This window comes from Engraulis encrasicolus, chromosome 3 (assembly GCF_034702125.1).
Source record: "Engraulis encrasicolus isolate BLACKSEA-1 chromosome 3, IST_EnEncr_1.0, whole genome shotgun sequence".
In the NCBI taxonomy this organism is placed as follows: Eukaryota; Metazoa; Chordata; class Actinopteri; order Clupeiformes; family Engraulidae; genus Engraulis; species Engraulis encrasicolus.
This window is the reverse complement of record NC_085859.1, coordinates 2323360-2348359: the sequence shown is the minus strand read 5'-3', so window position 1 is coordinate 2348359 and position 25000 is coordinate 2323360. Positions and strand designations below refer to the sequence as shown.

General features: G+C 44.6%; 2 protein-coding genes across 2 annotated transcripts in view; one reads left to right on the top strand and one right to left on the bottom strand.

Moving 5' to 3' along the window:
• The window catches only part of LOC134445583 (carnitine O-acetyltransferase-like), a 44759-nt gene extending 28631 nt beyond the window's left edge, over window positions 1-16128 (bottom strand). The window contains exons 1-2 of the mRNA XM_063194633.1: window positions 15913-16128; window positions 6497-6684 (exon numbers count right to left, since the gene is read on the bottom strand). Of these exons, the coding sequence (XP_063050703.1) occupies window positions 6497-6684; window positions 15913-15939 (215 nt within the window). The 5' untranslated portion in view covers window positions 15940-16128. The remainder of the gene's footprint in view (window positions 1-6496; window positions 6685-15912) is intronic.
• Window positions 16129-17828: 1700 nt separating this feature from the next.
• Window positions 17829-25000, top strand: part of LOC134445584 (gamma-glutamyl hydrolase) — an 18773-nt gene continuing 11601 nt past the window's right edge. The window contains exons 1-3 of the mRNA XM_063194634.1: window positions 17829-18304; window positions 21202-21316; window positions 21577-21627. Coding sequence (XP_063050704.1) covers window positions 18193-18304; window positions 21202-21316; window positions 21577-21627 — 278 coding nt within the window. The 5' untranslated portion in view covers window positions 17829-18192. The remainder of the gene's footprint in view (window positions 18305-21201; window positions 21317-21576; window positions 21628-25000) is intronic.

The window sequence follows — 25000 nt, the reverse complement described above, 5'->3', positions numbered from 1 at the left end:
GAATATAACCAATACACAAAAAAGGTACATAAGCTCACCTACACACTGTTGTATTTAGAGTGATGTACTGTTTGAGATATATCTTGTTTCGGTTTAATGTCCTGTACTGTAAGGTGCAGTTTTGTAATGTACAGTATTGAATTTTGGGGTCTTGTGAAAATGTACATTCTGTGAGACTGAATAGACTGCTCAAAAAAGAAAGACTGCTGTGTTTTGTATAAAGCAGACAACTGCTTTAAAGTTGATCTAATTTGTTTTCTCATTTGGTGCTTTTGTGTGTCTTTTGACATGAAAGTGAGGTTTTGACAAAAGATTGTAAGGTTTTTATGGCAATGTTTATGCTTTTATAGCAGAGCTTCATGTTGCCATATATGTGATGGGTTTATCTCCACGTGTTGAGAGTAATTGGCTTGTGTGTAGAGTTTTGACTCTATGAGCCAAATTTTGCAAATTGTGTGCAAGCAGTCGGCAAAAAACTGTAAGTTTACTACCTCATCACATGGGCAAACTCTCTTCATACCGGTTTACAATCTGAAATCATCACCCCATAAGGACACACATTGCATGTCATATTGATGAAAAATGAGTGGATGCAAGGAGAAAACACATTTGTTTAATTTTTTAACTCAAAAATATGTTATACAAGACATCACTTTCATGTGGTTACCCAATATTTTACAATAAATTAGTGCAATTTTTTAAATGTCAGAAAATATGTAAAATTTATACACATCTGTGCAGTCCGAGTCTAAAAACAATATTTCAGTGTTTTACTACAGAAAAATACCCTCTTTAGTAAGTAGAATACTGAAGAAAATAAGTTTCTACTGTGTTTCAAGTTGAGTATAGAGTTTTACCTTGTGCATATTAGTGTTCAATGGTTCACATGAGTGTATTAAAATCACTACTTGTGTGTGTCATTTGAGAACAAAATTACCTTTTTAGAAGAGAGCACATTGTTTTGAGACAAGACGTGTATTTTTCAGAGTTTTGCAAGTTGTGTGTGAGGTTTGGAGATTTGTGTGTAGAGTTTTGAGAATTCGAGAACTGATTCCGAAAAATGTGTGTAAGCAATCGAGAAAAACTGTAAATTCACATTAGTCCCGTCGTCGAAAATGTAGGCTACTTTCTGGGGATGTTTAACCTATCCTAATTTCTCAGCGTGCTTCATCTAAGGCCCCGTCAAATCTAATGAGAGTAACGCTCCTCTTGTCTGCATATCCAGGTGCACGCCATGGCAAAAATGCATGTATGAAAAGAATTTAATGCTGTGACTTTTTTTGCATGGTTTGTGTTCATACTGTATTTCTCCCGTAAAAACGACTTCTCACGAGGAGAAGGCGTGGAGCTTCCTGCATGAAAATAGAGTCATTTAAAAGAATTTAAAATTTAAAAATAGGCCTATATTTTTTTGAATCGGTCGATAGCCAAATGCCGTCAGCACAAGAAACAATTCCTTGACAACTCCTTGGCCAAGGACTGGAGTTACTTTAAAGAACATGATAAATGCTTGACCAATTTTCTATGTCTAGTCTACTGTAAAAACTGCCGACAGAAAAGCCATGTTGATTTTTTAATGTGCATGGGTGGGGATAGATGTTTGCACATGCCGGTAAATCCTAACACAGGGCAACATCTAGCCTAGTGGAACTAAGCTCCGCACGCCTAGAACCACGTCTTTCGCAATTCTATAATCGCCCCTGTTTCGGCCCTGTTTGAGCTGTTGATGGGTGCGTATGGGTGGAGTGAATGCAAAAAGAAAACCGAAACCACGCCCCAGCAGAGCGCAGCCCCATTCTAACAGGACTAGTCGAAAAGGGGCTATAGTGTAATGTATTACAGTGCAGTGTAGTGTAGTGTAGTGTAGTGTAGTGTAGTGTAATGTATTACAGTGCAGTGTAGTGTAGTGTAGTGCAGTGTAATGTGATGTGATGTAATGCAGTATGGTGTAGTGTAGTGTAGTGTAATGCAGTGTAGTGTAATGTAATGTCATGTAATATAAAATAATGTAGTGTAATTTAATTAGGGGTGGGCATAGATTATTTTTTTTAATCTAGATTAATCTCACTGTAATTATGAAATTAATCTAGATTAATCTAGATTAATCTATATCAAAATGGCTCATTCAGAATAGGCACGCTAGCGAAATAATGACGAAAAAAAACCTAGGGGGTTTCTTAAGATGGCGCATTAGACCAGAGCTCATCTCTTTTTTCCAAAATGCATCTCATCATCAAAAAAATGGTTGATATTTGGTGATGAAAAAAAAATCACTGCAATATTTGAAAAGTGTTTCGAATATGTTAGGAAGCATTTACAGTCATATACTGACATTTCAAAATGAACAGTGCTATAAATTGTAGAGGCAAATACAGAAATCTATCAAACATTTAAACTATTTAAACAAAATGACCTCAACAATTCAGCCTTTCTAATGGGCAGAGAGAGAGAGAGAGAGAGAGAGAGAGAGAGAGAGAGTGAGAGAGAGAGGGAGAGAGAGAGAAAGAGAGAGAATGAATCTGCCACTGACTGTTAAAAAGGGCAGCGGCTCCTTTAGAGAGGGAGGAGCTGCGCAGCAGATACAGCAAAGTCAGAGCCAGGCTACTAGATTTCTAGAGCTAGTTCTCAGAAGTCTGTGCTAGTTCTAGACCCTAAAGCACTGGCCCACATCGATTTGGCCTAAATCTGACTGAAGTTCTCTGCATTAGAATGCCAGCGGAGTTACAACTCAAAATGAATTCAGTTTGCAAAAAAAAAAAAGTCAAGCGCGACGACCGCGAGTTTGGCTATATCAAGCGCAACAACCGCGAGGTGTATTACCGTCTGACATGAGTCGCAAATGCGCGATCATAACACAAACATTCAGCGAGAGTAGATATTGACAGTTTCAGTTTGACAATCTTCAAAATGTATATCACGCGGAATGTTTTGCAATCATGGCACAGGCAAGGTTTCTGGAACAGGACTGTTGTTTGTGTTCCATGCAATGAGTGAGGAAATGTAGGCTATGTCGGGCTGGTACACAATAATGTCTGCTTCACCTCAAACAATAACGTCTCTCACGCCCAGTACCGACTGGGGAAACTGCCAGGCGGGATCCGCGGCGCGCAATATCGCGCTGGGGGTGTGGTCACGCATACTCCCATTAGATTCTCCCCGGGGCTAACTGCGCTGCTCAGCCGACTTTCGAGCCTCGCGGCGCGGCCTGTCTCGCAGCTGACACCGGGTAGACCGAGCGAGATAACAAACGGCGAACGGTCGTTTGCACACATTACTCACCCAATATCACATATACCCAATATACCCCACATACACCCAATATCACAACACAGTGTGTACATGGCTTAAATGCGATTGTGTTTTGGTCCTAGATAACATTTAAGCCCCGTTATATCCTTATAGAAGTATAGAAGTAGTCTAATATAAGCTTGTAGCTGCCTGGTTCTGGTAAAATGCTAACATTAGCTTACCCGGTTAGCTTAAAACATCGAGTGATCAAATGGCAATGTGGGGTAACCTACTTGTGTTACATACGTTCGTGGTGCATTTTTACATCAATCCGTGGTAGTCTTGACATTTATAAGCATTTAGGGTCTTAATATTAAGCAAAAACGTGATGTTGTTAATCACAGAAATCGCCGCCATGTTTTTCAAATTTTTTTGTAACTCCCGCCCTTGCTACCCATACGCCCATCGGATTGGTTATTGGACCATCAAATTTGCATGATATAGAGATCTCGTCTATATCAAACCGCGTCCCGCTGCGATATCGCTTCACCTCCGCGCTGTCAAGCGCGATATCGCCCCCATTCAAAGTCAATGAGAGCTGAGCGGAATAACTCTGTGTGGGTACGGGCCGTCAGTCTACCACTTATGAAAAAGCACTAAAACAACCTACCACGGCAGAGAGATTAATGTTTACAGCATGCAAACACTGTTTAGTAGGTCTGCTGAGCAACAGGTGGAGAGGTGAAGCGAATGGAGGGCAGTCTGAAAGCGTCTGTCAATCGAACGCTATGGTGACGCGCATCCCCAAACCCATATTTTGAGAATAGATTAAGTAAGGGTTAACGTTCGGCGAGAAGGTCGCTACCGTGGAATAGCAGCACGACAGAGAGAATCTTTAGACCCCGACGCGGAGCGGAGGTGTCTTGTTCTCTCTGAAGTGCTGCTATTCCACAAAGCGACCGACTCGCCGAAAGTTAACCCGCTTATTATATGGATATACTTAAATGATTCACACATGCGGGGACATTTCTTTAGACCTATTTAATGTTAAGATTGTTGCTGCGCAAAACAAAACAGTGCCGTTGTGGAACACCGCTAGGCAACAGCTAGGTAGGCTAGCCAGGACAACAGGTGTTGTCTATCACAGCAGCTGATTTAGAGTGACAAAAGACCGGACCCCCTGCGGAGTGATATGAAACATTCGCTTTAGCCACTGACTTGTATACAAGCCAGTGGCTTTAGCAGTGAACGTCTTGTTGCCATTGACAGCGGTAGCCAGGACAACGGGTGCTGTCTATCACAGCAGCTGATTAGAGTCTTGTTGAAAAGTCGCTTTAGCAGTGAAAAGTCTCGTTGCCATTGACAGCGGTCTGTTATAGACCAACCCGTCCGTTATCGAAAAATAACAGACGTCCGAACGTTGGGGAGCCCCGTTGAAATGAATGGAGCATTCGACAGATGACGTCACAACCATATAATAACGTGCGATATTTTCCTTGTCGCGCAATAAGAGTCTCACATTATCGCAGCACGTTAACGCCGATAACGGCCCACTACTAAATTTAATATAATCTAACGTAGTGTAGTGTAATGTAGTGTAATGTAATGTAGTGTAATGTGATGTGATGTAATGTAATATAAAAGTGTAATGTAATATAATGTAACGTAGTGTAGTCTGTGTAATGTAGTGTAATGTAATGTAATATAATGTAACGTAGTGTAGTCTGTGTAATGTAATGTAATGTAATGTAATGTAATATAAAAGAATGTAGTGTAATGTAATATAATCTAATCTAACGGAGTGTAGTGTAGTGTGATGTAATATAATCTAACGTGGTGTAGTGTAGTGTAATGTAATATAATCTAACGTGGTGTAGTGTAGTGTAATGTAATATAATCTAATGTGGTGTAGTGTAGTGTACCTCTCGAAGGTGGTCTTGAGGGGTGGCACTGGTAGTTTGGGCAGTGTAGTGTAGTGTAATCTAATCTAACGTGGTGTAGTGTAGTGTACCTCTCGAAAGTGGTCTTGAGGGGGGGCACTGGTAGTTTGGGTAGTGTAGTGTGATGTAATCTAATCTAACGTGGTGTAGTGTAGTGTACCTCTGGAAGGTGGTCTTGAGGGGGGGCACGGGTAGTTTGGGCAGTGTAGTGTGGTGTAATCTAATCTAACGTGGTGTAGTGTAGTGTGGTGTAATCTAATCTAACGTGGTGTAGTGTAGTGTACCTCTCGAAGGTGGTCTTGAGGGGGGGCACGGGTAGTTTGGGCAGTGTAGTGTAGTGTAGTGTAGTGTAGTGTACCTCTCGAAGGTGGTCTTGAGGGGGGGCACTGGTAGTTTGGGCAGTGTAGTGTGATGTAATATAATCTAACGTAGTGTAGTGTAGTGTAGTGTACCTCTCGAAGGTGGTCTTGAGGGGGGGCACTGGTAGTTTGGGCAGTGTAGTGTAATATAATCTAACGTGGTGTAGTGTAGTGTACCTCTCGAAGGTGGTCTTGAGGGGGGGCACTGGTAGTTTGGGCAGCGTAGTGTGATGTAATATAATCTAACGTGGTGTAGTCTGTAGTGTAGTGTAATATAATCTAACGTAGTGTAGTGTAGTGTAGTGTAGTGTAGTGTAGTGTAGTGTAGTCCATAGTGTACCTCTGGAAGGTGGTCTTGAGGGGGGGCACTGGTAGTTTGGGCAGTGTAGTGTAGTGTAGTGTAGTGTAGTGTACCTCTCGAAGGTGGTCTTGAGGGGGGGCACTGGTAGTTTGGGCAGTGTAGTGTAGTGTAATATAATCTAACGTAGTGTAGTGTAGTGTAGTGTAATATAATCTAACGTAGTGTAGTGTAGTGTAGTGTAATATAATCTAACGTAGTGTAGTGTAGTGTAGTGTAATATAATCTAGCGTAGTGTAGTCTGTAGTCTCTATAGTGTAGTGTACCTCTCGAAGGTGGTCTTGAGGGGGGGCACTGGTAGTTTGGGCAGTGTAGTGTGGTGTAATGTAATGTAACGTAGTGTAGTCTGTAGTGTAATGTAATATAATCTAACGTAGTGTAGTGTAGTGTAGTGTAATATAATCTAGCGTAGTGTAGTCTGTAGTCTCTATAGTGTAGTGTACCTCTCGAAGGTGGTCTTGAGGGGGGGCACGGGTAGTTTGGGCAGTGTAGTGTAGTGTAGTGTAGTGTAGTGTAGTGTACCTCTGGAAGGTGGTCTTGAGGGGGGGCACGGGTAGTTTGGGCAGTGTAGTGTAGTGTAGTGTAGTGTAGTGTAGTGTAGTGTAGTGTACCTCTCGAAGGTGGTCTTGAGGGGGGGCACGGGTAGTTTGGGCAGCCCCTCGGGCACCACCACCATGGAGCGACGGCCCGTACCCTCCAGGAGGCATCCCACCGGGCCCACAGCGCCCCCTACTGGCCCGACACCAACACCGCTCTTCACCAGCAGGGCAGGGCACGCACGCCCCCACCCACACGTGGGCTGGAGAGATGGAGAGAGAGGGAGGGAGAGAGGGAGGGAGAGAGAGAGAGAGAGGAGGAGGGAGGGAGAGAGGGAGAGAGAGGGAGAGAGAGAGAGAGAGAGAGAGAGAGAGAGGGAGTGGGGTGTGAGAGGGAGAGGAGAGAGAGAGAGATGGAGAGAGAGAGGGAGGGAGGGAGAAAGAGAGACAGAGAGAGAGAGAGAGAGGAGAGAGAGTGGGGTGTGAGAGGGAGAGGAGAGAGAGAGAGAGGGAGAGAGAGAGGGAGAGTAAGGTGTAAGAGGGGGAGGAGAGAGAGGGGGGGGAGTGTGTGGGGGGTGGAGAGGGAGGAGAGAGGAGGAGAGAGAGAGAGAGAGAGAGAGAGAGAGGAGGAGAGAGACGAGGAGGAGAGAGAGAGAGAGAGAGAGAGAGAGAGAGAGAGAGAGAGAGAGAGAGGGAGTGGGGTGTGAGAGGGAGAGGAGAGAGAGAGGAGGATGGAGAGAGAGAGAGAGAGAGAGAGAGAGAGGAGAGGGAGAGAGATGGAGAGAGAGAGGGAGGGAGAGAGAGAGAGAGAGAGAGGAGGAGGGAGAGAGAGAGAGAGGAGAGGAGGAGGGAGAGAGAGAGAGTCAGAGAGGGAGAGAGTGAGATTGGAGGAGGGAGGGAGAGAGAGAGAGATTGAGAGAGAGAGAGAGAGAGAGAGAGGGGGAGAGGAGAGGGAGAGAGAGAGAGAGAGAGAGAGAGGAGGAGGGAGAGAAACAGACTGTTATAGTGGATATGAAACGGAGGGGTATGAAAGATTTGCCCCGAATTCATTGAGAATGCCTTGAAAAATTGGCGGCATCTACAAAAGCACACAAATATACCTATTTTCACCGTTATTGACGGTTTTACAGTGGTAATAATTATTCGATAAGTTTAACATTGTCCCAATGTGCCATGGTCATTGTATCCATGAAACACACATGAAAAATATCGCCATCTCATGAAGGTTTTGTGAGGGTCACGCAACACTGTTGCGTTGTCCTTTTTTCAATTGTTCCGTGAGTAATTACAAGCAATATCATTGCAGTATCCCTCCCCCGACACACACACCATACTGTGGCTGTAATGGCAGCCCCAAACCCCCTACCCACCCACACACACACACACCCACACACACACTACACACACTACACACCAGTCCAGAGATGGGACCAAGTCACTAATTAGCAAGTCACAAACAAGTAAGTAAATGAAGGATGAACAGCACCGCACACTGGTATCTTTGCTGATAGTTTATTTGGTGAACAACATGTTCCGCTGTTCCTTCATCAGGATTACTCTTACTGCACATCACCAGCACCTGGACAGTGGTTGTGCACAGGGACGTTACTTTGAGTATCAAAATAAATAAGTCTCAAGCAGGGCTCCAGACTAACTTTTTGCACTGGTTGCACTGGTGCGCCTAAACATTTTTTTTTAGGTGCACCAGCACAAAATTTAGGTGCACCGAAATGTTTTCACCACCCCATACACACACGCACCTCAGCTTTAAAAAAAATATTAAAAATAATAGCAATAGCAATAATAATAGCAACAATAATCATTATTATTATTATTATTATTATTATTCTATTATTTTAAAAGACCTGGAGCCTTCCATGTGCTATAGGCTAGTCTTCCAAATGTGCTCCTTATAATAGACATGACAGTAGGCTACTGGCTACCTAACTAACACATCTTGGCTACAAGCAGTTTGGCTGGTAGAAAAGACCAAATTAGTAGCCTTTTAGTCAGTATGTGTTTGACTAGTAAGATCAACATACCAGCCTTTTCTGAAATAAGGCTACGCACACGGCACAAGCACAGAGGTACAATATGAAGATGGATGGATGGATGGATGGATAGTAGATAGATTTTTTTTAACAAACCCTGCTAAAAATGTCATGATTTTTTAAATCATTAGACACAAATAGCCTAGCCTATGTTTACAGTGGAATCTGAGGTGAATTGGGTTGTCTATTTCCCCATTCCCCGCACTCCCTCTGCATAATGATTGTGGTACGTATCCTAGCAAGCGCTACGAACAGACACGACAGCTCGTTCGCTCACTCCCTCTTGCTCTCTCTCTCTCTCTCTCCCTCCCTCTATCTCGTGCTGTCTCGAGGTGCATGAACGATGCCTTGCCGACTGATAGGCAGTATGTAGCCTGCCCTAGTCGCTATCAAAAAACTCTCACAGAAGTCCCGACAAACTAGCGCGTCACCTGTCATTTGGCCAGCTCTGCACGCGGCTGAAATGGGCAATTATCCGCGCACCCGTCTGCGTTTTTTGTGGCAATGTTTAATATCCGCTAAAGCCATTTAGTTTTTCCCCGTGATTGTGACTCTCTCGTGTTTAAAATATCCTCAAGTCATTTTGCTGTTTTTACCGTGATTGTAACTCTCTCGCCCATTGCAAAACTCGCTGGCACATGTGAACTCGGATAGTTGAGCGAAGTTGAACATTCTATTCTGAAATGTCGGGCTGCCTGTGAACGAGGAAGGGGGAGAAAGCTACCGGTAGTTCAGCGGAGTTGAAGGAATGACCGCATCGACACGCTTTATTGTGTGATGATGGGCCACTTCTGTAGAATGACTATTAATTTTATGTCCATTAAAACGGTTGTTTGGTAATTGATTTTGTTCTACTGATGGCTGGTCGCACCGGTGCGCCTAAAAATATTTTTTAGGCGCACCATTGAAAAAAATGGGCGCATATGCGACCAAATTGGTCGCACTCTGGAGCCCTGTCAAGTCTTTCAATCAAGTCCGTGTCAAGTCACAAGTTAAGACACATTTGACCAAGTGAAGTCCAAGTCCGACTCTCATTCTCACCAAGTCCTTTACAAGTCACCAAGTATTCGACACACAATCTTGACCACAACTTTTCGTCATCAATGCATTACCTCTAGCCAGGCTGTGCCCTCCTAGTGACCCAACACTTTCTGCATTGTAACTAATCAGGTCAAGAGTAATGCAAGTACTTTCTGAGTTCCCAAAGATACAGGAACTCCTCCCACTTTGTCGATAAGCAAACAAATATAAGCAAACCAAGGGGGGCGGGTCAATCATGCCGTTTGGGAAATGTTAATTGTTATGCTCTTGGTCAGACCAAGTCTCGAAGAGATTTGAACTAGGGCTGGGCGATATGGAAAAAAAACAGTATCACGATTTGGATTACTTTATATCACGATAACGATATATATCACGATTTATCACAATTACATATGTTTTCAGTTATTGTCTTTATTTGCTCTTTATTTTTTCATGTCGAAAAACAACCTTTCTTTAAAATGGACCTTTTTATTCTTATTTTACAGTTACATTAAATTATAGTGTGTATTGTGACAACATGAAATGTAATTAAATGATATTCAATGGTATAAAATTGATAAAATTACTATCATGATATAAACGATATAGGAGAAAGGTCACGATATACACTTTTATATCACGATAACGATATATATCGCCATATTGCCCAGCCCTAATTTGAACGTCGATGATAATCGGGCAATTACCTCTCCACACTGCTCCGCATGCCGCCCTTTGCCAGTCGCTTCCCTAACCAATAATAGTGGGCCAACTGGTACTGGTTAAGGGCAAATCATTTAATCTTCATTTTCTCATGTAATATTTTAACATACAAATGCAGAAAATGGAATATATGTAGATTTGACATGTCATTGCAAGGCATTGCAAGCTAAAATGGTCAAGTCATGTCAATGGCGAGTCAAGTCACAAGTCATTCCTAATATTGCCAAGTCAGGTCTCAAGCCAAGTAATTTGTGACTCAAGCCTAACTCAAGTCCAAGTCACAAGTCCTCATCACACACACACCTCCACTCCACATGACGCCACTAGACTCATAAATATACTGCAGACAGACATACGTGTGTATACAGCACACCGAATACAGTATACTATGTCTATATCATGTCTCACTCAATCATTCTCCACAGTCACGCTTACTGTGTAACACTGCATATGGTAACTAACACACGCACGCACACACACACACTCCAGACATAAATATAAACACCCTACAATCCCCTGCACTACTAAAATCCCCCTCACCTGTTCACACACACACACACACACACACGGGAATATAAATATAAACACAACACCCCTACAATCCCTCTCACACGCCCACCACATGACACGCCCACCACATGATGACGTCACACCACACTGTCCAATCACAGCAGGCCGGCTGATTACCTGACATTTGCCATATAAAAACCTTGGCTGACACCCTTCCAAACCCTCACCTGTCACCACACACACACACACACACACACACACACACACACACACACACACACACACACACACACACACACACACACACACACAGCAGGCACGCCAGGACAGGAGATTCTGGCCAAGTTTCACAGCCAAGATTGTTTTCAGCATGGCATGGCATAACATAGGAAACAAGCACAAGTGGAGGAGGCAAGGTCGCATATTATCACGCACTCACAGGCATTTAAGGTGATTTGTACAAGCATGCCCGCTGTCAACGCCTCTGGGTTGGTAGATCAGCTGGCATGATGTGTCGTTATCATGCGGCTTATATTTCATGTTTATGACGACACAGTTGCAGCTAGAGTAGCCTATAGACACACACGGCTAGAGCACACTGCAGGGGGTACTTGGAAAAATTTAATTTTAACAAATATATGGAGCTTAGTTACATTGGGATGGAGAAAGCGATATAGAACATGACTTAGGGCAGTGGTTCCCAACCTTTTTCTTCAGGGACCCATGTTTTTACTATTGTAAGCTTTGGTGATCCAACCACGCGAGCGCCCGCACGAGACGGAGTCACAAGATGCCCTATGTTTCCTGCAAAAACTAATTTTAGTTATTTTATTCCTCAATTTGTCTGTGGTGAAATTTAGAATAAATGTTTAATGTAGCACTTACAATTTGTTGCTTCTATGCATTTATTAGTTAAATGCTTTGTCTTTTATTCAACATGGGCTATATATATTTAAAATGAAACCCCTTAAAACCAAGAGGGCTCCACGACCCCCTGTGGATCTTTGGCGACCCATAAGGTGGGTCCCGACCCATAGGTTGGGAACGACTGACTTAGGGGGTACTCATGGCACAAGGAAAAGGCTTGGGGGTACACAAAACAAAAAAAGGTTGGGAAACACTGCTCTACAGTATACAGTATACTATGTCTATAAATATCTCACTCAATCTTTCTCTACACTCACGCTTACTGTATATCTGTATAAACTGCATGTTTGAGAGAGAGGGGGGGGGGGGGTGTCGAGTATTATGCACTTAAAGATGGCCTCTCAACGTCATTTAATTAATATTGCCGTGTTCCCAATTGTTATTGAATGTGTTACGCGTTGGTCCTGTTTTAAAAAACGTTCTGGTTGCTTTGTTTCAAGACGTTTTTGCAAGCTGGCAAGGTGGCTTGTGGAGAAACGAGAGAGTGTTCCGTGTTTCTCGTGGAAATGCGTCTCTGATTGGCTCACTCCTCCTGCTCTCGAAGAAACGCGTCTCTGATTGGCTCAGTCCTCCAGTTCTTGGAGAGAATGTAATGGGAAACAGAGTCGCCACTTCCCCGGGTGGTACTGCACTATAGGGGCGCCAACGGAGGCGTGCAGGCTCCATTCAGGGCTGTGCTCTTTCGACAGCGACCCCTAGGCGAGCTGCAGGCACGGAGCAACCAGAGTGAGCTGGCTTTATGTATGAGGCTTTGTGCTGTGTGTTTACCTGAGAGTAGCAACCAGCTGATAGCTAAGCTAAGCTATGTTTCGGGCCATCAGACGTTGCTTGTTTTGAAAACAAGCAGAAAAAAATTACTCGACATGTTTTTAGATAAATGGGTCGATATAAACCTTTGTGGGCAACGCCTTCTTTCGACGTGACGAAACACAGAAAGGCTTTCGTGATTCGCTCGTTTCTCTGCATTATTTATGTAAATTGGGAAACACCGGGAAACACAGCCAGGAGAGTTGACGCACCGCTATGAGAGCCTTGCAAGTGAGTTTAACTTGGGGTGACCGTCCGATCTTCGAAAGGAGTGAGTAAAACTGAGTTTTATCGGAAGTTGGCCTTTAATCTCTGCTGCACTTTAAGTGGGATGGGGGGCCTGGGAGGGTCAAGCACTGGTGTCACTTTTACCTCTTTTTGCACTTTACTTGGAAACCTGCTGCTACTAAGTATTGTACCCCAAACACAATTTCGTTGCCTTCTTGATAATGACAATAAATTCTTGAATTGAATTCTTGAATTGAATTGAATATCACTACAGTACATCGACAACACTATATTTTACTACACGACATGACTCTTGCTACCCCACCAGCAAGCCAGCGCTATATTCAACATCCTTTAAAGTACACGCCGGATCATGACACAGCAGACATCTGTCATGACATCACATCAGCTTGACCAAAGCAAGTCAGACTGATCAGCTGACGAGAACAGTGCAGTAACAGGACTGATCAGCTGATGAGAACAGTGCAGTAACAGGCCTGATCACCTGACGAGAACAGTGCAGTAACAGGATTCCACATGTAAATATAAACACCCTAACCTTACATCACATCACATCAGCTTGACCAAAGCAAGTCAGACTGACCACCTGACGAGAACAGTGCAGTAACAGGACTGATCACCTGACGAGAACAGTGCTGTAACAGGACTCCACATGTAAATATAAACACCCTAACCTTCAAACACCCCCCACACACACACACACACAGACACAGACACACACACACACAAGCGCAAGCGTGTTCATAGTATGGCCCTTGGAAGATTTACGGCCCTTGGAGGAATTTGAAGTGGCCCCTCGAATGAAAAAGGTTCCCCACCCCTGGTGTATCCAGTGTGATGTCATCACACCACACTGTCCAAGGCCGAGCAGGCTGGCTGGTGACCCAAATTGATGCTGATTACACACACACACACACACACACACACACACACACACACACACACACACACACACACACACACAGCAGGCCGGTTGATTACCTGACATTTGCCATCTAAAAACCTTGGCTGACACCCTTCCAAACCCTCACCTGTCACCACACACACACACACACACACACACACACACACACACACACACACACACACACACACACACACACACACACAGCAGGCACGCCAGGACAGGAGATTCTGGCCAAGTTTCACAGCCAAGATTGTTTTCAGCGCGGCATGGCATGACATATGCATTAGCGGATGCGCGTCGGTAGGGGGCGCCACTTAAAGGTGATTTGTACAGGCATGCCTGCTGTCAGCGCCTCAGGGTAGGCAGCTCTGCTGATGGCATGATGTGTCGTTATCAAACGGTTTATATGTCATGTTTATCACGACACCGCTGCAGTTAGTGTAGCCTATAGACACATATAGGATATATCACGATCTCTCTAGCCAAGGCCTACTCATGCGTCTTGTGTTGCAGTGGCGAATAAACAAGCTCTCTGAAGTTTGAAGTTCATTCATTTACGGTAACAAAGGGACAGCATATATGACAACAAGTATTTAAAACAGAATGCAAAATATACAAGATTATAGCCATGAGGCCATCTTTTGTCCCTTGGCAGATAGCTTTCTAGCCCAGGGGTTCCCAACCTTTTTCAACTTGGGGTCCACTCGAAATTGTCAAAAATGTTCGGGGCCCACCTCTGACCCAATTGAGAATAAAAATCAAATAAATCAACAACAACACACACCAAAATATGATGATTATTTTTGGAAAATTATTTCAAGGCCCACTTGGAATATCTTCAGGGCCCACCAGTGGGCCCCGGCCCATAGGTTGGGAATCACTGCTCTAGCCTGTTCTCGGCGTGGCACGGCGCTCCGGTTTTGTCCTGGGTGCGTTCCGACTAAAACAAACGCCTCAGGCATGCGGGCTGACAGGCAGGCAGCAGCTCACCGACATGTATGTGTGTGTGTGTGTGTGTGTGTGTGTGTGTGTGTGTGTGTGTGTGTGTGTGTGTGTAACTACACCGACATGTCTGCTATGAAACCCGACACCGTCAACAGGTATCCGATGGCAGCCAGCAGCGTTGCCAGATTGGGCTGTTTCCCGCCCAATTGGGCAGCTTAGGATGACTGTGTGCGGGTAAAAATGGCATTTAGCAGAAAAACACGCCCAGTTTTTGCCATAGAAATCAATAGAATTGGGCGGGATGGGATTTTGTGCTTCCAGGCGGGTTTTGAGCATTTTTCGGGCTGGAAATGATCAGCCTCATCTGGCAACCCTGGCAGACAGCAGCGTTGTTGTTACTGTCCTCAGCTCAGCGCTGCTCTTTTGGCATTTACAGGACCCTAAAGTTCAAACAGTCTGTTCTTACACTATAGAAATGACACACACACACACACACACACACACACACACACACACACACACACACACACACACACACATGCGCGCACACACATGCGCGCACACACATGCACGCACGCACGCAAACACACACACACACACACACACACACACACACACACACACACACACACACACACACACACACACACACACACACACACACACACATGCGCACACACACATACACACACACAACCAACTGGCCCCACTGAAATGCAGGGAGTCGAGTGTCTAAATCAAAATCATGAGTTCAAACACGCCATGCTCTCCAAACACGAGTTACAGCGCGCCCACACACACACACACACACACACGTGCACGCGCGCACACACACACACACAGACACACACACCACATGCGCTCCATGCCTGCTCCATGCCTCTCCATGACAATTCAATGATCCCAATCCCTATCCCTATTTTCAAAACGTCGACACTCCCATTCACCCTGGCCTGCACACACACCCACCTACCAGGCTGTCAGCCTGCCTCAGTCCACCCCCCCTCCACACACACACACACACACCCCACCCCCACCTAGTGCCCCGCCATCCCCCCCACCCCCACCCCCTTCTTCGCCGGAGATGGTTTCCCCATATAGAGTAGAGTGCAGTACTTATCCCGATTCCAGAGGGAGATTACATTGTCTGACTGACAGTTTACATAAATACACACATACAAAACACAGCTTATACCCAAAGCTGACCTAATACACGTTATTGCGCAGCACAGTAAACATGTAGCAGCACCCATTTGAGTAGAGTACAGCGGGCTGCCTAACCACACACCCCTCTTCAAGGACGTCTCGTCTGCTACAGTACAGGCGGCAATAGAAAGAATATCAATACCCACCACCGTCCTCGCCAGAAGACTCAGCATGGTTCGTCTGGGCTAAAAGGCCGCCAGGTTGGGTCTCAACACAGTCAAACCACGGCCTCTGTCATTCTAGTGCGCACACAGCGCAGCACACCGCAGCACAGCACTGCACAGCACAGGGCAAGACAAGTCCTTCCTCCTGGCCGAGCGCTACAAGGGCGAATAGAAGCAAGTAGCGCCTGTCGCTACAACTTCGGCTATTTCCGGTCTACTTCGGAGAGACTCGGGCAAGGGGCAGCCAACTCTCGCGCTAGGACCGAGGCTATAAATAGACCGTCCGTCGCTCTCTGCCGCTCTGTTCTTACCGTGGGAATAATCTGATGTGGCGCTGAGAGACTCCAATCGCGGTGGCGTGCTGAAGGGATTATATGGTCACTGGTGGTCAGTGAGGAGCGAGGGAGCCAAATAGCCCTGTTGGTGTGTTAAATGTGAAATGTCCATTTATACTGTATTTATTATTGTCCATTGTTGCCAGTCCATCACCGTTACCTGTCCTATTTTGCACTTTATGTCAGTTTGTATATGTCTTTTCCTGGCATGTTAGAGAGAAAACGTAATTTCATTTTTCCTTGTATGTCTTGTGCATATGATGAAAGTGACAATAAAAGCTGACTTGACTTGGGCATATGCTGCCTCACAAGGAGACTAAGCCAAATAGCCCTATTGGGCATATACTGCCTCACAAAGGCAAAGTTCTGTAACTACACATTTGTTTGTCAAAATTGCGCTTAGACTGAAAATGGTATCCATTTACATGTCCTTTATCTCGTGATGACAAATCCTTGGTCCAGTTTTGTCACAGTATCGAGATATTCTTATGTCAAACTTCCAGTATCCAGCCTAATATCAAGGCGTTGAAGCTTTTTTTTCTCGGTTTCCGTGTTAACGTAGTTACTGCACTTTGCCTTTGATGGGCAGTAGGCCTATGCACCACCACTAGGCCTATTATATAGTAGGAGATATAATATTACACTCTGTATAATTATCCAGCCTCGCTGGCATTACATGACCCGGATTCACCCTCACCTGGATGGTGTGAAGTGAAAAGTTCACCTGGGAAACGCCAACACCCTTTATCATTGTAACACAGCAGCACACAAGTGCACACGGCCAAACGTGTAGGATTGGATTGGAAAGGGGTGGGGTCCGGGACGTTACAATGGCAAATTGACCATGTTCGCTATTTTTGCATTATGTTTGTGAAAACGTGGTGAGGAGGACAAGCTAGGTTTGTCTCAAAAGTGGCATGGGCACGTCCTCACCATCCACACCTAAAATTACACCCGCGACACAACGAAATTGCATTTATGCCTCACCCGTGCGTATTTACGCAGACATTGACATTACCCAGAGTTATTTCTGATTGTCTGTGTTGTCATGAGTCTGAAATAGTAATTCACTAGTAATTCATGAGTCCTCTTGTAGTTCCCTGGTATGTCACCATGCTGGTTTTGCGCTTCCCGCTGCGCCGCACCTGAGCTCAGCAAAAATCTTAAAAGGCAAAAATTCCAGACGGTATGCAACTCGAATATAAGGTGTGTGGCCGTTACTTGCACAACTAAAAAAAATCCACACCACTGAAACGGTCTCCCGAAAAAGTATGTCGGTCTTTCCTGCTGGCGGAAGTGAGTGAAGTGATTGAGGTGTGATCAGCAGTTTACATGTTCCATTCCAGTTAGCAGAGTACAGTCACGTTCTCAGACGGGAGATCATGTGACAGTCAACAGTGACATGAAGTTGGACGTTCCACATAGTCTACACCGCGAACCAGCAATCAACCGCACTCCACCAGTCACACACACACACACACACACACACACACACACACACACACACACACACACGCACGCACGCACGCACACACGCACGCACGCACGCACACACACAGCCAGAGACCTGTTCTCTTCTGTTTCCTTCCAAAACTCCAGGCCACTCCTCTGCAGGGTTTCCTGTGTGTTATGTGTGCAGTGCAGAAGGTTTAAATGACAGGAGGAACCATCTGCGGCGGTCAGCGATCTGAGTCTCTGCTGTAAACTGTGTGTGTGTGTTTAGTTTATTCTAGTCTAGTTTAGTGTTGTAGATTGTTGGGACAGCGAGTGGTGAGTGAGCGATCTGAGTCTGCTGCTGCTGTTTGTGTACGCGTTTACTTCAGATTTTAGTTTAGTTAGATCTCTGCTTTGTTTTATTTCTCCAGTTTAGTTAAGTTTAATTTGGTGCATTCTAGTTTAGTTTAGTGTTGCGTGTTGGGTCTGCGAGATGGAGAGATTTCTGCTGCCTCTGGTTGTCTTGACGCTGCTGAGCGGGTCCACAGCCAGACCTGCGGCCGAACTGGGAGCCGCACAGACGGTCAACGAGCGGCCAATTATCGGTAAATATCAGCACAAAAACTGTTTCGATAATGGTAGATAATAATTAAAAAATAGCACACTGGTCCCTAGTAGGCTATTTCTCCAAGTAATGTCAGAGAGAGTCTGGTAATAGATTAACATAAATTGCGTAGTCTTTTTACGCACACACCAGCTTTAAAACAGCAGCGGCAACTTAGCTGTAACTGGTCTTCTTCTGTAACTGTAACTGGTCTTCTTCTTTGCTGGTTGTTTATTTCGTGAACAACGTGTTTCGCTGTTGCAGGTTCAGCCTGATGAAGCAATAGCAAAACGTGTTCACTAAATAATACCAGCAAAGAAGACCAGTGTGCGGTCTATCCTCCATTTACTTGGATTACTTTTACTGCACATCACCAACACCTGGACATTAGATGTGCAGAGGGACTCCTTGAGTATAAAAAACGTGTTTGCTGTCCGTCCATGTGCAACATTGCTTTAAAGGTTGGGGTGTGCGTAAAGTTGCGTATATGAGTCTAAAACCATGAAGGCTTTAACAGTCAATTTCTGTTCATCAGCTACCAATTATCGGTAAATAGCCTAATACCAAAAAAAACTTGCTTGCTATAGGTGTCTATTTACAGCTGCTGTGTTACAGTTGGTGTGCCGTGCCTTGCCGTAGGCAACGTAGGCCTACTAGTCCAACAGGAGTCTAAGATCATATGGTCACTTTCTGATCATCTTTTATCAGAATCTCTCTGACCTGTATTTGGGAAATAATAAGCAGCCTATTGAGGAAATAATAAGTAGACTATTGGGGAAGTGTGTGTGTGTGTGTGTGTGTGTGTGTGTGTGTGTGTGTGTGTGTGTGTGTGTGTGTGTGTGTGTGTGTGTGTGTGTGTGTGTGTGTTCTTTGATGTTCTGTTTGCCCATCGTATGTAGGCCTAGGGCTATACTGTATCTGTGATGTTGGTAGTGCGTTAAAAACAAATTTCTATCAACTCTGCCGCGAATTTGAGTTGGAATTGAGTTCAGTGGTGAGTTTTGTATCTAACACTTTTTGTGCAGCTGCAGCTGCTGTTGTTATGCTGTATTGTGGTGACTGTGGAGTCCACTCTGATAGGACTAAGGATTATAAAACACGGTATAACATGATAGGCCTAAGGATTATAAAACACTGTATAACAGGATAGGCCTAAGGATTATAAAACACTGTATAACATGATAGGCCTAAGGATTATAAAACACGGGGTGAAGGTTAGGATGGCTAACAGCAGACACAGCGTCTGCATTGCAAACACTCCTTGAGATTTTAGCCACCTACCTTAGAATTGTGTGAAAGTAACGATGTGACGATGTGGAGTGTATTGGACAGTGTAGAGACCACCTATTGTGTGAAGTGCCATAAAGGGATATAGGCATACTAATTATAACTATCATTGTGAAATGCCATATAGGGATTATAGGCCTACTATTATAACTATCATTGGGAGGGAAAGTGGAAAACAGCGATCCTAGCGGTTACGTTCCAAACACCAGGGTGATCCTATTGAAACTCCCATAGACAAGTTTTAAAAAAAATCCCACAAAGATATGACTTGGAACTATAACACCATATAACCTATAACATTTTTCAGCGTACACAATAGCATGAACTACTACCTGTGAAAATCTCAAGTCATTTTTTGCCCTTTTAAGAAAAATAGAAATTGTGCCAATCTGGTCGGAAACGGACTACAGCTCCCAGCATGCTGTGCTTCGCGCCTCGTTGACAACACAGAGAAACAAATGAACGCGAACGAACGCAAGTTCTTCGCATATCTTCACATTCTTGTAATCCTATGAGTTCCACATTGTCTTCTTATTACACATATATACACGCGATCATTTTGGTATGGTTTTAAATTCTCTAGTAGATATGATGGCTTCTGTGGTGACGAGTAACCACCTCTCTGGCTCATGTTTGGCTATGCTAATTTGGCTATGCTAATTACATGGAGTAAACAAGCCACACATGCCAGTCAGTGTAGTTCTGTATTAGCTTTTTAAAGAATATTAAAATCAGCTCAGATCAGTGAAAAACCGAACATTTTACCACCTGGTTCGATAAAACGGGCCAACATGCCCATAATATGACTGCCACTACTTCTACTTCGTCGTCAGGGCCGAGATGTAATTTTTCAAAGAAAAAAAACATTCATTTGTTGCAGGGGGTTGGAACGTTGCCAGCAGGGGGCGATGAGATTACTTTCCCTCCCTATTGTGAAATGTAATGGATTGATGGAACTCCTGCATGAAATGTTCTACAGTATATGTTTATGTCATATGTGCATTATAATGCCTGTGTGTGTCATATGTCATATGTGCATTATAATGTCTGTGTGTATGTCATATGTGCATTATAATGTCTGTGTATGTCATATGTGCATTGTAATGTCTGTGTATATGTCATATGTCATATGTGCATTATAATGTCTGTGTATGTCATATGTGCATTGTAATGTCTGTGTATATGTCATATGTCATATGTGCATTATAATGTCTGTGTATGTCATATGTGCATTATAATGTCTGTGTGTATGTCATGTATGTCATATGTGCATTATAATGTCTGTGTGTGTGTCATATGTGCATTATAATGTCTGTGTATGTCATGTATGTCATATGTGCATTATAATGTCTGTATATGTCATGTAGGCATTATAACTATGGAGGTGTCGGATGTCGTCATGCGGCCGTACGGGCGTACCTACATAATGCTACATTATAACAGCTCTACTCTACTCTACTCTACTCCACTCTACTCTACTCTCCTCTCCTCTGTGTAGGCATTATAACTATGGAGGTGTGTGTGTGTGTGTGTGTGTGTGTGTGTTTGTGTGTGTGTGTGTGTGTGTGTGTGTGTGTGTGTGTGTGTGTGTGTGTGTGTGTTTGTGTGTAGGCATTATAACTATGGAGGTGTCGGATGACGTCATGCGGCCGTACGGGCGTACTTATATTCCCTCCTCTTACGTCAAGTACGTGGAGGCAGCCGGGGCCAGAGCAGCCCCCATCAGGTGAGATACACACACACACACACACACACACACACACACACACACACACACGCACACATGCACGCACACACACACGCACGCACGCATGCGCGCGCACACTAACACACACACACACACACACACACACACACACACACACACACAGGTATCTGTGTCCAACAATACCAAAATAAATGTCTCTTCTCTTCCAGGCTAATATAATAATTGCCTACTACTACTACTACTTCTAACAATAATGATAAATGTCTCTTCTCCTTCAGGCTGAACCGGACACAGCAGGAATATGAGAAGATCTTCATGCAGATAAACGGGTAATTAACAGCCATCGAACATTCTAGAATAGTAGAGACATCGAACATTCTAGAACAGTAGAGACATCGAATATTCTACAACAGTAGAGATGATAGGCCTACGATATGATACGATAGTACTGTTACTTTATTGTCAGTTTTCACTGCTATTCATTTTGCGTGTCTGAGCAAGGCTCAGAGGCCATGGACAAAGGTGTGGGTTTGGCTCGAAAAGTGGTGTGGACATTTCAATGGCAAATTGACCGCATATACTGTTTTCGCGTTATATTTGTGAAAAAGTGGTGGGGACAAGCTATGTTTATCTCAAAAGTAGTATGGACATGTCCCCACCATCCCCCCCTAAAATTACGCCCATGGCCGTGGACAAAACATCACCAGACTACTGCACATGTGTCACGCATGTGGAGCATAAGCACCATTGAGTATGGTGGAACAGCAGAGACATCAAATAGTCAGCTGCAGGGGCGGAGCACTGGTATTGGGACAGGGGGGGGCGATGTGTCAGAGGCCCACGAAATATCGTAGAATGGGGCCCCTACAAGATGTTTGGCAATCGAAAGTCACTGGCAACCAGGTAACCGTTAGCAACAGAAGTGACGACCCCAGGTTACCGTTAGCAACAGAAGTGACGACCCCAGGTAACAGTTAGCAACAGAAGTGAAGACCACAGGTAACCGTTAGCAACAGAAGTGACGGCCCCAGGTAACCGTTAGCAACAGAAGTGACGGCCCCAGGTAACCGTTAGCAACAGAAGTGACGACCCCAGGTAACCGTTAGCAACAGAAGTGAAGACCACAGGTAACCGTTAGCAACTTGTCTTGTCTTGTTGCATGGTGGACTTGTCTTGTTGAGGTTCCTGCTCACAGGCCTGCAAGTTTCTGGGAACTGGGAACACTGATGATGGGCTAGACCCGAAACGTTTGTCCCCTGTCTGTCGGTTTTATTTACTTTTTTCGGCTCTGTTTGATACAGTTTTTGATTCTGCATTCAGCTCCAGTGTGAGACTCCTTTCTTCCTTTTCATTATACTGCTCTTGGAATTACGCACCGAGCGAAATGCACAGGATAAGACATTGGCGCGGACGCCACCCCACCATTTCTCATGATTCTAAACAGACAGAGCACGGATGCATTGGGATACATGCGTCTACACCCCATGCAAACAGCGTGTGCAAACGCCCCCGTTGACCTCATCACAGGCCTCCTAATTCCCTTTTGACCTCATTAGCCTTAGTCTCACTGCAGGGCCAGCCCCGGGCTGGCCCGGACAAAAGGGGGCTGACGGTGATCTCATCAAAAGGGGGCTAGGTGCTAAAGATGGCCGCCGGGCCAGGTTGTGGGGCTAAGGGCCGCTTTCCCTGGCCCGTCGAATTCGATGGGCCAGCTAGCACCGCCGAGGCTCGGAGGCGGGGTCAACCTCTGTGTAATAATGTGGCTGCATGGGGGACTTATCGCTAAATTCTGGGCAAATTATGGTTAAGCATTAGTTTGGGGTGTTTGGCTTTCTTATGGCATAATTTCATAAGATGCAACCTTGGCACTTCTGTTTGTGTTTTTAAAGTTATTTAGCCAACATAACTTTTTTGTTGTTATCAGGGCATCATGGGCACCGCTACACTTAAACTTGGGATGTCATAGCTAAGTCATGTCGCTTTTTTCTGCTTTTAGCCGCCAACTCTTGTGCCATTATCGTGATTTGGCATGCTTTCCACTAAGCCTTTGACTTCGATATTCGATATTCGAATATAAGTCGAATGTTAAGAAAATTCGAGACATTCGAACGAATATTAATTGGCCATTAATATTCGAATCTGACATGGGTATTGCTTTTTTGGGTATTTCATTGTTATTGATTAAAATTATTTCCTTGTAAACATCGCAATTCACAGTCTCACTTTATTTTTTCCATGGCTGGTTAATCACTACAGCCGTGTTGAGGAGAGTCGCGTGCGTGGCTCATCTCTCTGTGTTCCGTAGCAGGACACTTGCGGCAGGCAGTCTCCCCCAGAGTCCGCATTAACAAGCAGATGAGTGCTGCAGAGTTCCATTCAAGTGAATGGCTACAGTTAATAAACAAAGCATCATCACATTACTTTCTGGAGTTGTTGACGAGTTTCTGGAATTATTTGATTCAACCCACAAGTACCTGTGATTACGCCAAGAGTAAGATAATAACTTCTTGTTTTTTGGATTTTGACCAAATTAGCTTCGTTGGTCTGGGTGTCAGATCAGGCAGACTCCAGGTGATGATTTTGTTAGCATGCTTTTAGCATGTTTTTAGCGCACTGCTAGTTTGTGTAATGTTCGTTTTTAGACGAGACAGTCATCTTACCTGGACCTACAAGCACACTACCTAAATGTCCGTCATTAGTGATAGAAAATAAATACATATTTGTTGATATTGGTGCTGTGTGCTCAATTCTCATGATTTGCATATCATGATCCAATTCAAATTTTAACTTGGGCTACAAGTTTGACATGGCTGCTAGCTTTGCCATGTTTTAATCTGCATTCACACCTCTAAGTACCGTCTTCTTATAAGTGCTGAACGATTGCTAAACAATAATGGCTGGTTGAATGCATGTTGTTAATGGGCATGTTGTTATTCTTTGTCGTTGTTCTGTTGTTGTCCTTCTGTGATTTGGGGTGAAAGTGGGCTGTGCCCGACTGACGTTTCACAAACAAGGCGTGTACCTGAATGTGCCTGGGGTCGGCTATGAGTCCGATCAGGCAAAAAATGGCCCGGGGCCGGCAGCTCCGAGCCGGCCACTCTCCTGAGCCCCGGGCGGCCCCGGGCCGCTGAAGCGCGGCTAATGAGACCAAGGCTATTGTAAGCCTGCCAACACCCCCCTTAGTCTTAACAAAATGACATACGTAGACTAATGCACCCCCCTCCCAAACACACACACACACACAAAGACACACACACACACACGCACAAACACACACGCACAAACACAGACACACACACACACACAAACACACACACACACACACACCCAGACAGACAGACACACACACACACACACACACACACACACACACACACACACACACACACACACACACACACACATACACACACACATACACATATACATACACATACACACGCACACGCACAGATACACACACACACACAAAGACACACACACACACACGCACAAACACACACGCACAAACACAGACACACACACAGACACCCATTTGCAAATGAGAGCTCCCTAAGGCCCCCTGTGGGGGTTGTAGAGCCCCTGTTGAGAAACACTACTTCAGAGAGTCACAGTTCACTTTTCGTATCTACAGATCACAAGCTCATACCAAACGTGTCCCCCACAGAGTTGGGAAATTCCTCTTATAAGGAGTGTCTGTGA